This window comes from Gallinula chloropus (assembly GCF_964237585.1).
Source record: "Gallinula chloropus genome assembly, chromosome: Z".
Lineage (NCBI taxonomy): Eukaryota > Metazoa > Chordata > Aves > Gruiformes > Rallidae > Gallinula > Gallinula chloropus.
Window position 1 is genome coordinate 53,191,337 of NC_140089.1, and position 14,933 is coordinate 53,206,269.

General features: G+C 44.5%; 1 protein-coding gene across 2 annotated transcripts in view; it reads right to left on the reverse strand.

The window, feature by feature from the left end:
• Window positions 1-404: 404 nt before the first annotated feature.
• PSD3 (pleckstrin and Sec7 domain containing 3) overlaps window positions 405-14,933 on the reverse strand; it is a gene marked incomplete at both ends in the record, with an annotated part of 105,587 nt that continues 91,058 nt past the window's right edge. For both annotated transcript variants that reach the window (XM_084278578.1, XM_084278579.1), the window contains 4 exons: window positions 405-617; window positions 6,298-6,441; window positions 9,664-9,808; window positions 10,690-10,847. In XM_084278578.1, coding sequence (XP_084134704.1) covers window positions 405-617; window positions 6,298-6,441; window positions 9,664-9,808; window positions 10,690-10,847 — 660 coding nt within the window. The remainder of the gene's footprint in view (window positions 618-6,297; window positions 6,442-9,663; window positions 9,809-10,689; window positions 10,848-14,933) is intronic.

Consider the following 14,933-nt stretch of genomic DNA (forward strand, 5'->3'; position numbering starts at 1 on the left):
CAGCACTGCAGCATTTGTCCAGTTACTTTCCCACCCACCATGTAAATAAAGTGACAAGTGACTTGAGAGATGAAAGCCACGTGCCGATGGGAGGAGATAAACGGGGAAGAGACAGAATATACGTCACAGCGCTCTACCCCTCCCCCAGCTCCTTTAGAAACAGAACAACACAAAAAAGTCCCGATGCTTCAATTGCTAAATGATAAATTAAAGCAAAGCAAAGCAGGAGCAAAGACATCTCCCACAATCTGCACAGAAACAGCAAAATATACAATAGAAAATGTCACTAACACCCCATTCAGGCAGATGCACTTATTTTTTGTGAATGACAGGTTATTAAATGAAAAAAATTTTGACCACCGGTACTTTGCTGCATGGCTGTTCCCCTAGTTGTCATTTCCATCCTAAGTGACCTTCTGCTTAATGCTGGGTGTTTCTGGCCTGTAGTCCTTCCTTTCCGAGACGTTGCGTTTCACCTTGGCACTAACTGGAGACTCCTGATTCAATGAGGGACTTGAGTGAGATTTCTTCAGTCCGGGTGCATCGTTCTCTCCTCCGCTCAGCAGCTCCTTCACCCCTTCTTTCAGGAGGCCAACGTAGATCTCATAACGATTTTTCTGAAAAATGAAAAGACCCAAATCAGTCCAGGAGTAATTGTGCAGAAGCACTTGAGAGACCATCATCTATGTAACTTAATGGTTTCTGCTGGCCTTGAAAGCCAGGAGCCTAATACGGATGCGAACAATGGTGCCTGATGTGGACATGAACAATGGCTGCTAATGTAAATTACATTGTACAAAAAGGATTTCAGGCAGGCTGAGCCCGGGGTGCTGTGCAATTAAACTCACTCAGTGCTGCAGCACACAAATCCCGGTGCTTTGCTGAATGGTGGCTCCTAGCTAGCAAGAGCATATTGTGATTTCCAAGTGACACCACCAAGCTAGAGCTTACTGACCTTAGTCATGCTGACTCATATTCTGTGCTCACACACACTCTAAGATGCTGTGTACCCCACGCAGGCGTGGACATAAAGGTCAGTGAACTATGGGACAAAAAGGCCTGCCATGTTTGGCTACAGCTCTCCCCTGCAATGCTTTGCTCCCATCAGAGGGTCCTGCTTTCATTGCTTCAGTCCGTAGGGAAACAAACCGAAGCACAGTCCTGCTAAGCTCAGACTGTACCAGCTTGGCCACCACTAAGCCCATGAGAGGATGCTCTGCAAGGCCAGGCCTTAACATAAAGTCGCAAATGAGAGGGCTATGACAGCAGCAGGGCATGTTCCCTTGACAGGGACACTCATGGTGAATAATGAAGGTTGCTCTCTGTCCAGACACCTGTATTTTTTTCAGCTGGAAAACATTTTACTGCGCCCCATGCTCACTTGTTCTGTTTGTTGCCTGGAGCAGAGCTTCCCCTGCCCAACAGCAAGATTTCGCTCTGTGTGCTACAGTAACATCTTTCAGCACAGAACATGTTGGCAAACAACAAAATGAGGGTATATTAACAGAAGATCCCTGCAGGGCCTAAAAAAACCCAGAAGCTGCGGCAGGAGGTCCTGAGAACAGAGGAACCCACTTCCTGGGATTTGTTTAATAACCTGCCCCTGACAGATCCACTAAAGACATGGTACAGGCATTGTAATTAAGGTGATCTCAGTGTGCTGAGGACCAGGGAAGGAGGACATAAACATCTGTACTGATTATTAATTTATATTTCAAAGAGGCAAAACAGTTGCCAAACTACTATGTTCTCGACAGAGGAAAAAGTGTTTAGGAAAAATCCTCCCAATTTATAATAAAATAATAAAATTCTGGTACTAACACTTATTTGAGTCGAGGAAGTCAAGCAGCTCCACAGCTGTTTTGAAGTGTGGAATATAAAGGGGAAAAAAAAAAAAAAAAAAAGAAGAGAACATGACTGGGTTTCCAAAGACTCCTCTGAATAAACAAAACCTCATAGAAGAGGATGATAAAAGAATCCAGCGAAAAATTAAATAAGAAAGCACTCTTATCAATCCCCTATCTGGAGCTCCAGTTTCAGAATGCGAGAGACAAACATACGAAGCAGGTAAGATGTGTCATTCAATAAAAAGCGAAATGGAGAAACAGCAAGCAGAACCGTGACGATGATGCACTGGGCTGATGAATGATTCACCACGCAGCGAAGGGGACACCTCTGCAAAAGAGAAGGCAAGCCAGTGCTCTGAGCCTGGGATCAGCTTAATATTCATCAAGGGAGAGAGAGACTTTACTGCCGTACAGACTTCTGCTGTTGCTGGTCCAGTAAACACCACCAGAGTGACAAGACCTGGCAATCGGAATGGAAATCCGGGGCCAGTTTCTGCCCTGCATGTCTGCCAATGGCGATTTGGCCCCGGGCTCTGTAGGCCTATGATTTCTCCCACAATTAAGCAATGCATTTGGAAGTTTCTCTTTTGATTTCAACTGCAATAAACTTGCTCTTTTAGTGATCTGACATTTAAAGCTAGGTACTAAAGCTGGTGGAATTTATTTGCTTAAAATAAATAAATCCAGAAAGTTCTGTCAGGAAAGTTAAAATACATAAATTCAAACCATTTGAAAGCTTCCACAACATTGCTTCTGAAGAATAAATGCATATAAGAAGATGAGATAGCCACCCATCAGATTTCAGACTTCATCTCTCACCTGACAGCACTGAAAAACACAAATGTGCTGCAATGAACAACCATGACCTGGAGCAGCACTTCCTCAGACAGCAACCAAAGAGGAAATGTTCCTTCCTTGGTGTCTACAAGCAAATACAACACCAAGAAGAAATGCTCCCACCTGCATCCCTGAACAAGGACCAGGACCTCTTGCCCTCGTGCTTTGATACCACGCAGCGAGGTCTGTACCAGCTCCTGCCTGACACTGACAGGGGAGGTGAGGAAACCCCAAAACCGGGGGTAAGTTTCCATTCAGGATTTTCATATAGCTTGTCTTTTTTTTTTCTTTTTCTTTTTTTTCCTTTTCTTTCTTTTTTTTTTAATTGCCTGTTGATAGTTCAACATGGCCTGTGAAATCTACACCAAGTGTGAAGGTAACACAGCATCGCATAGCAGCACCTTGAATCACCATTTCTTGCGCACAACTGCTCAGGCAGACGTTCCTGCCGTGCTGATCACACATCTGAATTGCACAGTTCAATTGCTGCTCAAGGCTTGTGCTGGGAGAGAGGACATCTTTTGTTTCCTGGGCTGTACTGGTTCAGCTTTGTACTGAGGTACTTGAGGAATACTTCTCTACAGAACATCACGAACAAATTGTCACAAAACAGAAAAACCCCACAACAATCTCCTTCTCCATCAATCTTTCTAAAATAATCTAACACTCCAGCCTACATTTTATCCTAACTCGTCATGCTTCTAGAAGTGACAGAAAATAAACTTCATGTCAAGGACCCAAAGCCAAGAAACTCTTTGCTCTTCCAAGTTGCACAAAAGCCCCTACAGAGTGGAAGTGAGTAGCTCGCTCTGTACATCTGAGTGATGTGTTCAAAACTGATAATGTGCCATTGGTCACAACCCTTTGATTCTGGTCATTCAGCCAGTTTCTAAACCTTACTGTCAATTTCCTAGCCCACGCTTCATCAGCTTGCCTCCTCTGACGTCCTTGAAGACTGGGTCACAATCCTTGTTATTCAAGACCATACAACATCCACTACACACTCCTCATCCATCACCCCAGGCAACTCATTCTAAAAGGCTATCCTGTTGGTCAGGCAGGAGTTTCCCTTCATAAAGTCATGCTGGTTACTCACAATCACCTTTCTTGTCTTTAATGTATTTCAAAGTGATTTCTAGCAGAAATTCCTCCATCACCTTCCCATAGATTGAAAAATCAGGAGACCAATCTGTAGTTCCCTTGACCTTCCTCCTTGCCTTTCTTGAAGGCGCTAATGACATTTACTTTCCTCCAATCCTCAGGAACCTCCCCTGATCACCAAGGTCTTTTAAAGATAGTCAAGAGCGGCCTTGCAATGACATCATCCAGCTCCCTCAGCATTCAGCACTGCATCCTATCAGATCCCATGGACTTGCATGTGTCTGCTTTAAATATTCCCAACCTTATCATCTTCACCAAGGGTAAGTAAGCCTTCCTCCAGGTTTTCCCACTGGGCTTATGTATTTGTGACTGCTAAAGGCTGTCTTACCAGTAGAGACACAGACATTGAGTATACTGGACTTTCCCTGTTCTTTGTGACCAGGTCCCATTACTGGCCCCAACTAGAGTCTGTACTTTTCCTAGCTGCCTTGATGTTAACATACCTGTAGAAACCTTTCTTCTCGTCCTTTATATCTTTTGCCACATTCAACTCCAGATGGGTTTTGGCTCTCCTAAATGCAATCCTACATGGTTGTACAGTATCTCTGTTTCCCCAGTGTCACCTGCCATTGCTTACACCTCCTGCACACTTCCTCTTTAGAGTCTGGCCAGGAGCAACCTGATCATTCATGAAGGTATTCAATCATCTTTGCCTGGTTTCTTGCTTGTCAGGGTGAACTACTCCTGTGCTTAAAGGAGGTAATCCTTGAAAAGTGACCAGCTCTCCTGAAGTCCTGTTCCCCTGAAAGACCTATCTAATGGGCTTCTTTCAAGCCGTTCCCTGACCAGGACAAAGTCAGCTCTCCTGGAGTGCAGGACTGTGATCCTAACTTTCACTTTGACTCCTCCTTTCAGGATCATGAAGTCCAACATCTCATGGACACTGCTGCTCCCATGGTTGCCCTGACCTTATTATCCCCAACAGTTTTTCCTAGTTTGTACAGCAAAGTTACACTCCTTGTCTGGTCCTTAGCCATCTGTGTTAGGAAGTTGTTGCCAGTGCACTCCAGTTATGTCCTGGATTGCTTGTGCACTTCTGTGATGTCCTTCCAGCAGTTATAAGGGTGGCTAAAGTTCCCCATGAGGAAGAGAGCCTGTAAACACAAGGCTTGTTCCAGTTTTTTGAAAAAGACCTAACAGACAGCCACCATGGTGACGTTTACCTAAGCAAAGTTTGATGTGTGCCTGCTACTTACTCACATCTCTCTCTGTCATCTCTAAAAGCTTATATCCATTCATAGCAGCACTCAGGTCATGTGAGCTATCCCATCATCTCACTTGAGCCCTGTTTGTTCAATTCATGTTGTCTCTTCTGTTCACATCATTGCATCCCTCTGCTTGCTACTCCTCTCCACCACTTTCTCATCTGATTGCTGGTCAGATGATTTCAGGTATGTGGGACGTGGAAGAAGAAACTGTCCAACTGTGTTCCCTATACAAAACAGTAGCAAAGTATCTATACAAAACATCTCAACCTCACCAAATGCAACGCACCCCAGAGCTACAGCAAAGTCAAACCCAACACAGTGGTTACAACCTTCTGCAAAAGCCTAAAATACACAACAGTCATGCTCAGGAATAAAAGGATTTCCTCCAAAAAGCTCATACAACACATGGCAGGAAGCTTATTTCAGTTCTGGAGGCTTGTGTTGCCTCGAGCATCTCCCCTGGGTGGTGTCTCTGACTTACGTCTTTTTTGCTCTTTCTCTCCTTCAGACTACGGATTTTCCTTGCCAGGCAGTGCCTACCTAGAGTTGATCTTTTCAGATCTGAAGCAACTCGCAGTTCTGGGGGAAAAAGCTCAAAGCTTTAGCAATGAAAAATAGCAGGCATCTGCTGGGTAGCCCTCCCACCTAGTCCTACAATGTCGCAGACACCATCATGGATAAAAGCTGCTGTCAGACACTCAGAAAAATCTCCTAATGCAGCTGCCTAAGCTGCATCACTCAATCCTGAGATCTTTAATTCTACTCCTTTCCTGCTTGTCCTGACATCCAGCTCACTGGTACCCAGCACAAAGGGCTCTGATGAGAATACTTTTAGAAGTGCAGTTCCTCTGGAACATACCAATGGAAGACAATTATCATGATCTGTGTAACTCCAGAATGCATTCCATAAAGACTGACGTGCCAACAAACGAGGCACAGCCAGCCTCGTAATTCAAGACAGTTCCTGCCTGAAGACTTTGTCTCTTCCAGTAGATACATCAGGCCAGGGCACACATATTCTTTTTACAGATGAGGAGCTAAATTCATGCCTAAGGTCTCAGGAAGTCCTTAGCAGAAAGAGGAGCCACATCCCAGCTTCTGGGATTGCTGTGACGTAACTGCCTAACAAGAACACACTCCTTGGTGAAGTAAGGTGAAAAACACAGAACTTTAGGACTGTACCCCAAAACCAGCTGCCCCATCCATACCCAGAAAGTAGAAGTAATAACATTTCTTAAACATACCTCAAACTCCAGGTAGTGGTCCTTCAGTTTGTAATCATCTACCTCCTTGCCCTTGAGCTTCTTGTCAGGAGGATAGGAGCGATGTTCAGCAAGCTCAGTGGAGATCTGCTTCAGCTTAGCTTCATGGGACTTCAGTTGTTCATCCTTCAGAAACACATTAGGCACTTAAGTGACAGAATCTAAAATATTCAATAAGCAAAGGAAAATAAAGAGATCCCTATGCAATAATACCAAGTAGTTTCTCAGTTTCTTTCTTTTTCTCTTTCTTTCTGCCTGCCTTCCTCACTCTCTTCCTCGCCTTCACTCTTTCTCTCCTTCTTTCCTTTAACTACCTTTAATTAGATTGATAAGGTGTGTTATCCCAGAGCTCTGTCCCCAAGAGCTATCTCAAAGGCACCCAAGCAAAGTGGCCAAGTCTGCAGAAAAACTCAGCAGCTAGCAGATGCCACCGGGAAGGATAGCAAACCTGTCATCCCTCGCCTTGCTGAGAGCAACGGAAGCAGCTTGCTGCAGAGCATTACTGACAACATGACACTTCTGCTCTAATACATTTTTTTGCTAATTAATTAAGGCTGTTGTGTATGCAGTCAGACCAACGGCAGAACAAGACAGGCAAAGACCTTGCCTGAAGTCTCTGCAATGTAAAAGTAGTTCCTTTCAGGATAGAAAAGACATGGCGTCAGGGCCCCTCCTTCCATTTCTGCACTAACAAACACTCTGTTCTGCAGTTTCCATTTGTTCAGAACAATAAAATGCATTCAGAAGAGGAAGAGCTGTCCAATCTCCAAAAAGTATCTCATTTTGCTAAGCTGCTACCAGCTCTTATCCCACTGTGCAGTTGGAGAAAGTGAGGAGCTGCTACTCCCCCTTCCTAGGCAATTTCCTTTATCATAATCCCAGGCCCACTCACTTCCTCCAGTCCATCTGTCAGCTAACCTTCCCTCAGCTCAGAAGGTTTCCAGCTCCTGCAGCATGGCCTTCTGGCCACGGATCTGAAATGATGTTTGAATTAGGTAAGTCCAAAATATAGAAATGATCATGCAGATCTCAGTGACTTAGCAAAAGTTGTAACAGCAGGTAGGAACCAGTGTACCTAGACTCAGAGGAGGGGACAGCTGCCAGTAGTTGTCCCCCAGTGGCATGGCTGCACAGCTTGAAGGTTCAAGTCCAGCTTGGACGTGTCTGCACTGCTCTGTGAGTCGCTCTCAGCTCACTAAGCTGGAGCTGTGGAAAACACAGAAAGGGGAAAACTTCTACAGGGGACGATAGCTGAGCCCCAGCTAATCTCATTTTTCAACTCTTTTGCAAAAGACTTAAGAAAGAAATGTGGGATAATTTGCCTCCATCTATGCATGGTAAGACTCAAACCATTTGCTATTGGCTGCCAAAAATTCCTGTTACTCTTAGTAACTACCCTGGATCTGCTTGCTCTCTCTATTAGTTCCCCTGTCACTCTTTACGTTGTGCTGAATGCCAGGTCCCAGTGACATCCTGCTGTGGTGAGTTCTACAGCTTGGTGACCAGAGGTCTTTGAGCAGCTATTAATTTGGCACTTGTAATTTCCAGGGCAGCAGCCCTTGGGAGCTTTTGTGTGTGCATGCACATTCTCAGATAAAAGGAAAAAAAAAACCAACAAAACCCTAGTAGATCTTTTCTAGACTGTTCCTTTACATATAGTTTTGTCACATCCCTATCTGGTTGGACTACCCAAGATCAGACACTGATGTGCTTCTGAAAGCAAACTTGGTACAATGATCTCGCACAACCTGTCATGTCCAACCTCTCTCCCTTGCCTGTGTTAAGTTCTCACTGCACCCCGACTTCTGCCTGACCAGGAACATGCCCTTTGAAGAAGTACTGTCCATCATGATTCAGCTCACAAAATCCTCAACAGCAACCACAGGGATTTGACAATTCGTATTTTTTGCCTGCCAAATGAGAAGCAGCCTGCTGGCAGCTTTTCCACATTGACAGATAAAAGCGGACATGTTTCTGCTTGCCTTTGAATTTATCTGCTTTGAACACTTAACATTCTTCTGCCTTTAGCTAAAACAGTTTATCTTATTCCACTTTTCGTGTCTCCCCTTCTTTTGAGACACAAACCACAGGGCTGTGTTCTTAATTTTCCTTTCCAGATTAAACGGAAACAATGAGACCAGGAAACAGCGTCCTAAATGGAACAATTACCCAGAACAACGATGAGTAAAAAGGCTTTTTTTTTTTTTTGGTGACTAAGGGTAAATTATTGAAGGTATTTTTAAAAAGGTATGCACAAGCAAAAGGTAAAACCACCAGGATGAGACAAGTTAGCATTACTCTGTATGAGATATGTTTCAAACTTTAACCCAGAATAGAAGATGGAAAGTCGGTCACCACATCGTAAGAAGAAAGGCTACTGCCACAGAGAGGAAAAAAAGCAGGGGTGACATAAAAAAAGCCCACCCCCATAGAGAAATGTAGATTATGAGATAGTGGTTTCTAAGGAGCGTTGCTAAGCTATGAAGATGGCATAAAAAACCCTGCATTTAAGAAGCAATGCAGCACGGGCAGATGACTTTAAAAGCTACAGGGGGTTACTTGTAAAGTATACACCTTGGATTGGGATCTGTCACCTCCACCACTCTTAACCTGACGAATGTGACCAACATCGTGTTTGTGCCAGTGCAGGAGGAACTGCAGGCATGCACCACAGCTCCCAAAGTACACACAGCTATGTGCAAAAGCATCTGACGCAGCGGGTTGGAAACAAGCAGGTGTATTTTCATGCAAGAAGTAGTAGAGCTGTGAAACTCCCTGCCACAGGATGCTGGGGAAGCTAAATGCTTATGTGATCACAAGAGGAGACCAAGGATATTCATGTAAGGCTCAGTTTATAAATATACATTAAACAGGAAATCCCAGAGCTGATAAGGGCTGGGCTCCAGAAAATTGTTGCAGGATAAATATAATTGATGCTTGCCTGCTGTATCAGCTTTCACCTTTTATGACCCCAATAAGCCAAACACCAGAAATATGTCAATTTCTTCTGAAATGAGTGGCAATAAACACTCAAATCTCAAAACCCCCCACCAGTCAGTATGTGAAGTGTTCTCTGCAGAGCCATAACCACAGGATGAAAATTCTATATCTGGTACTAGGAACACTGGTGGGGTTTTTTTCCCCCAAAAATATAAAAAAATTGTATTCAAGCCTGCTCCTTCTCTCCCCTCACTTGCATCAAAAAACAAGCAGAGATTTAACCATGCAAGCCTCCTTCTCATAGGAATTTTAGTAGCAACAGCCACAAAAGAATGCCAAAGACCACTGACCAGTCTCCAGCCAACAGAGAAATTGCCATCACCTGCCCTCTATATAAAAACAGCTCACCTGAGATAGCTTTGTTGTGGTGGCTGGCAGGAGTGGGCGACTGAACTTCTTCTGAGAGCCAATTGCCGCTGGAAATGGTGGTGCAGAGAAGACAGCAGCCACACAGTTAATCTTGTTGATCCAGGTCTGCATTTCTTCTTGGCTCCTGGGGAAGAAACACATATTAAAGACCTGTTGACTGAGGGTCCTCTACCTCTTTCCCACCCCTTCAATAGCATTTTAAAAGTGAAAATAACCAGAACTGGACAAGTCTTAAAGTCTGCTCAGTCTTCTGGTCTATCTTTGCAAGTAGTTTGTGTCAGGTATCTTGGTCACAAGCTGACTGGTGATTAGGTCCATAACTCACCCTTGCACATGTTTTCCTAATCCAATTCAAATAACACAGGCAACACAGCCAACCAATGATCTGATTCAGACATATCCCAGCGTCTCAGATGTGCTGGACACCACAGATCTCTAGGAGGTTTCATATGGATCTCAGTAGAATGGGGCTTACGAGCAAGACTGATGCAAAGGTTTTTAATGTCAGAAGCAAAAGGCTGGTCATCTCTTCTGTCTGGGTATCACAGCCTGAAGAACTTAATCAAATTATTCTTGCATTAAGTAGTAACTTTGTTTCTGACCAAGGCGTACCTTCTAGAAAGACAACCAGCTAGGACCTGATGACATCAGGAGACAGACAATCCAAGGCTGCCTTTGGTCATTTATTTCAATGATAAATCACCCTGACTGTTAGAAGTTTGTGCCTTGTTTCCAAATTGAATTCTCTGCAGCTTCAGCTTCCAGCTGCTGCATCTTGTTACGCCTTTCTCAGCTAGATTAAAAAGCCTCTTAAAACCTGATGTTTCTTTCTCATGAGCTACTTGTGCACACTAATCAAATCAGTACTTAATCTTATTTCTGATCAAATAAACAGATTGAACCTCTTAAGCCTGTGCTTTAACCTGTCCAGGCATGAATTTACCCCTCCCTTCAGCACTGCTTGCTTTCCTCAACGATTGGCACAAATCAGAAGGAAGCACTTACTGGGCTTGGAAAAGCAGGACCCTCCAATCTGCTGTTTTAAGCTTGAGGACATTGGGTTTCTTCTCATAGTCTGTTGCCTTGGATGCCAGCGCATGATGCACACTAACTGCATTCTTCAGATCTTCCTCCGACAAAGCCTTTTCTGGCTTATATTCATCCTGCAGGAGTTAATAGGAGGAAAATGGTGTCTTATTTCTCTATACTCTACTCTCCTTTTTCCTCAACCTAGGGAAAAATCTTGTTCCATAGTCATGATTGGTATTAAAAGCATATGAACTGAATGCAACGTCTTGAGCACTTGCAGTTTCCACTACCTTTAACATCTTTTCCTTTATCTTTCTTTTTCATCTCTTTACAAGGGAGAGAAGTAATTTCGATACCTGCTTGACAGGAAGAGGGGTAAACAAGAAATATATGACTATAACAACAGCTGTGAACTATTTGTCTCATTTCAGTATTCCTCCATGTCCAGCTCCCCACTTCCATGGCTCAGTTCATGGTTCCTGCTTAGGTTTTTCAACCTCCACTGCTCGAATTTAATTTTTCTCAAACAACTACCTTAGTATCTCCTCCTAGACAGGCCCTCACACAGTGGAGAAACCTCCTTAGCAACCTCCTTTAAATCTCTCTGCTCAGGGTCTTCGAGTGGCAAGCACAGGACCTTCCAGGTTTCTGACACAACAACAGTACCGCTTCCAACACCAAATAACAAAAGCAGGGAGTCAAACTTCTCTGTGTTGCAAGTGTCAGCCTGGCAGCAGTCTTTGATCTCCTGAATGGCAGATCCTGGATGAGGGCACCGTCATGGTGTAGCCACAAGTTCTGTTTAAAGCCCACTTGACTCTAAAAGGCTTGGAAAAGCCAGGAGCTTTTCCAATGAAAAGTCACTTGCCAGGAACACTCCGCATGCAAAGTTTCTGAAGGAGAGGCCAAAGTACTCTGCAACCGACTCCATTTCTTCCTCTTAGTACATCACAAAAATCAGTCAGTCTCATCCAAAACACTCACCAAGGGAGGGGTGTGAAGGCTGCAAACCAGAATAATAATTCTCTGCAGGCACAATAATTATCAATACCTCCACTTGAACAGAATTGTTACGAGATGGGCAACAGAGTGCATGACACAGAGCATGTGCAGGGACAGCACTGGCTTAAACACTGAGGGAGACACCCACCCTGGAGCACAGATGGTTAATGTGGATGAATTGGTAAACCAGGGCTTCTCTGTCAGCACACAGACAGGGTCACAGCCAGTGGCAACTACACTGCTGCCACCTGTGCTCTTGGTCAGGTCAGGGCTCTCCACAACAAATTTCAATGGATGGGGAGCCACCAGTTGGGCTGACCACCTCTCAGAAGGGAGGAAACAGCATCTGCTCCTCTGTGCCGTGTTCTCATCCTTCCTCACAGAGGTCCAGCTAGTGCAGGCACAGAACTTGCTGCTGCTCAAAAACTTCACCAGGGGAGACACACTTACCCAGCACTACTGTCTCAGCACCACCTCCATTTGGGGACAGACAAGGGCATAACACGCCACAGGTCTTGCAGGCCTAGCAGAAAGGCAGAGCACTGCTGCACAGACCAAAGAATAGCCTTCAACCTAAACATCTGGAAGCAAGTGAAGCCTAATGTCCTTCCCCTCTCACAGCCCGAGTGCCAGCAAGCTTTGGAGATATCTCCATATCAAGATGGACTTTGCTTACATACACTTTAGGACACTTTCTAAACCTTCTTCAAGGAAGATCTGGCAAAGTCCCTAGCTGAAGGAAAAGAAATGGGGGAGGTTGCTCAACATCTGGCTCAGCCCCACTTTGAAGACGGAGGAAACAACCCCCCAGGTCAAGCTGTTTCCTTCACAGGTTCAAAAGGTGATTTATTTGGTAGTAGTTTTGGGGTAAATGACTGGCTCAACTGTCCAGGGAAACTGGAAAAACTTCAGGGGCAGGAAATGAACTTAGGCAGGCCTCAGAAACATGATATTCTGTTTTTTCTCAAGTTACTGCCTAGAGACAGTGTCAGCTATTGCCTTGCCTGCTGCCTCCTAGCTTCTTCTGTGAGATACATCCAACATCCACAACCTGCTCTGGTGTCTAAAGCTGTTCCAACACAACTCCACATTTGGGCAGTCCCAGAAGCAGTCCTAGCTGAGAACCCTTCCTTACTGACAAGGCAGCATTCACATTAATCCTCGCTAATCCCACCAGATCAGCTGGCTGCTATCTACCTTGACAGCTGGGGCTCTGCCAGCTTCTCCAGAGGCACTGACCAGCATACCGGAAATGTCTCCACGTAGTTGGCCAGCCTCAGAGAAAGCTGGAAGGACATGAATGTGCTGTTCAAAATTCCTCCAAAGCTTTTCAACTGGCAGGGAATGTCAGGGGAGCGGGAACATCCGTATCTCCTATGCCATCAAGGACAGCAAGTGCTCTGATGTGCTGGTGTCAGTGTGGAGGTTGAGCTGGAATGGAAGGCAGTTCACTAAAGTTAGACCAAGACAGTGGCAAGAAATATATGAGGAGCCAGAAAGAAACTGTGACCTTTCTGTCAGCTGAAGGCTGATGTGAGTGCTGCACACAACGCAACGACATGCTGAATTCATCCTTCTCTGACTCCTGGAGAATGACTTTCCCACATCCTGCTGACCCGGAGTCAGCGTGTTTCTAAATGTGTATTTGATAGACCAGAGAATGGCATTTGGCTCTTTATCAGTCAGTGCACTGTGGGTGGATATCTCTGCTTAGTTGCATGTGATGGCTGCAAGACTGTCTTTCAGAAAGCCTCATCACCCAACACTTTTCATCATTCTGTCCTTTCTCGCTCTCTTTTTCTTTTTTCAATATTTTAATAAAGACATCTGAGAAAAGTTACATAAAAATACCTGAAAGCTTACAAGACTATAAAGTGCCACACCAAAAAGCAAAGATGTTGCGAACCTTGCAGAAGGGCCCAAACAAAACACAAACGTCCATGTCCTGCACTGCTAGCCCAGAAGCAATTTCTAGCAAGGAAGTGAGGTCAGCCTTATGCCCTCTCCGTATACACCTCTCTTCTGTATGCACATCACATCACATGTCAGTCTAGTGAAGAGACATTCTGTCAAAATCCTACTTTGCAATTTCCTCTTGCTATGAAGAGAGGGCAGAAAATTAACCTTGGCCTGAGGATGCCCAGAGACAGGGCCAACATCCCAAACATGTCAAACCTCTCATTTTATGTAATATGGTACAGGTATGTTTAGCTGGCTAATTGCAAATGCTTCCACTGAGCCCCTCCAGTGGCCTCTGTGCTCACTCATTCAGAAACTTTCTCTTACAACACTCCTTTAAAAATAAAACAACATGCAGCACAGGAACTAGCACTGGAACAGTTCCAATAGAAAACCAAATAAATAATTAAATAAATTTATATATGCGGGCACGGAGTAAATCTAAAGTGACCATCACAAGCCACTCTCGTACATGGACTCTGACATCAAAACAAGGAGAACTGAACTGGTGTGCAGAATGGCAGGAGAATTGGGATCACAGTGCCCACTGGGGGAATCACAGCTGCTACAAACAATTAATATTTATATTACAGTAGTGTCATGAGGGAACAGCTGAGTTACAGATAAACACAGAAAGCAATAGTGCAGAAGTTTGTATATGTGTTTATGTGTATACAGCCCCTAGAACAGTGAGATTTCTCTCTGCTGCTTGAACAGCATTCAGTGCAATGAAACCATCATCACAGCTGTTACCTCCACAAATATATAGGTAATATACAGGTAATGTGTGTCTCCCTATATCAATGCACCCTGCCCTACCTACAGCACTGCATAATCATGAGAGAGGGTAAACAGAGAACAAGGAAATCCTTTGACCATGACTACTGCCAGAGCTATGCATTTTTACAAAAAAAATAAAGCTGTTCTAAAATGGTCCTGAACTTTCTAATATAAGGACAACTTCATTCTCCTGGTATATAGCAAAAGGAAACAACAGCTCAGCAACTTTTACTGTAACAGCTTGGTCTAACTGTGTATTTTAAAACCCTGGCACCCTCAACTTCTGCAATACCATGTCCCTAGCAGAGCAAAGTTTATTTCAGGGGTGAAGCACATGACTGCCAGACCTTCTGGAGCTGAACATCAGGGGATGTCTCACAGCTGCAGTGTGAGGCACTGTGGCTAGCAGGGGCTGAAGGCATCCTGGGGAGGCTTGCAGCTGCCCATCACTTTGGGAATGACTCACTTCCCATCAGGAT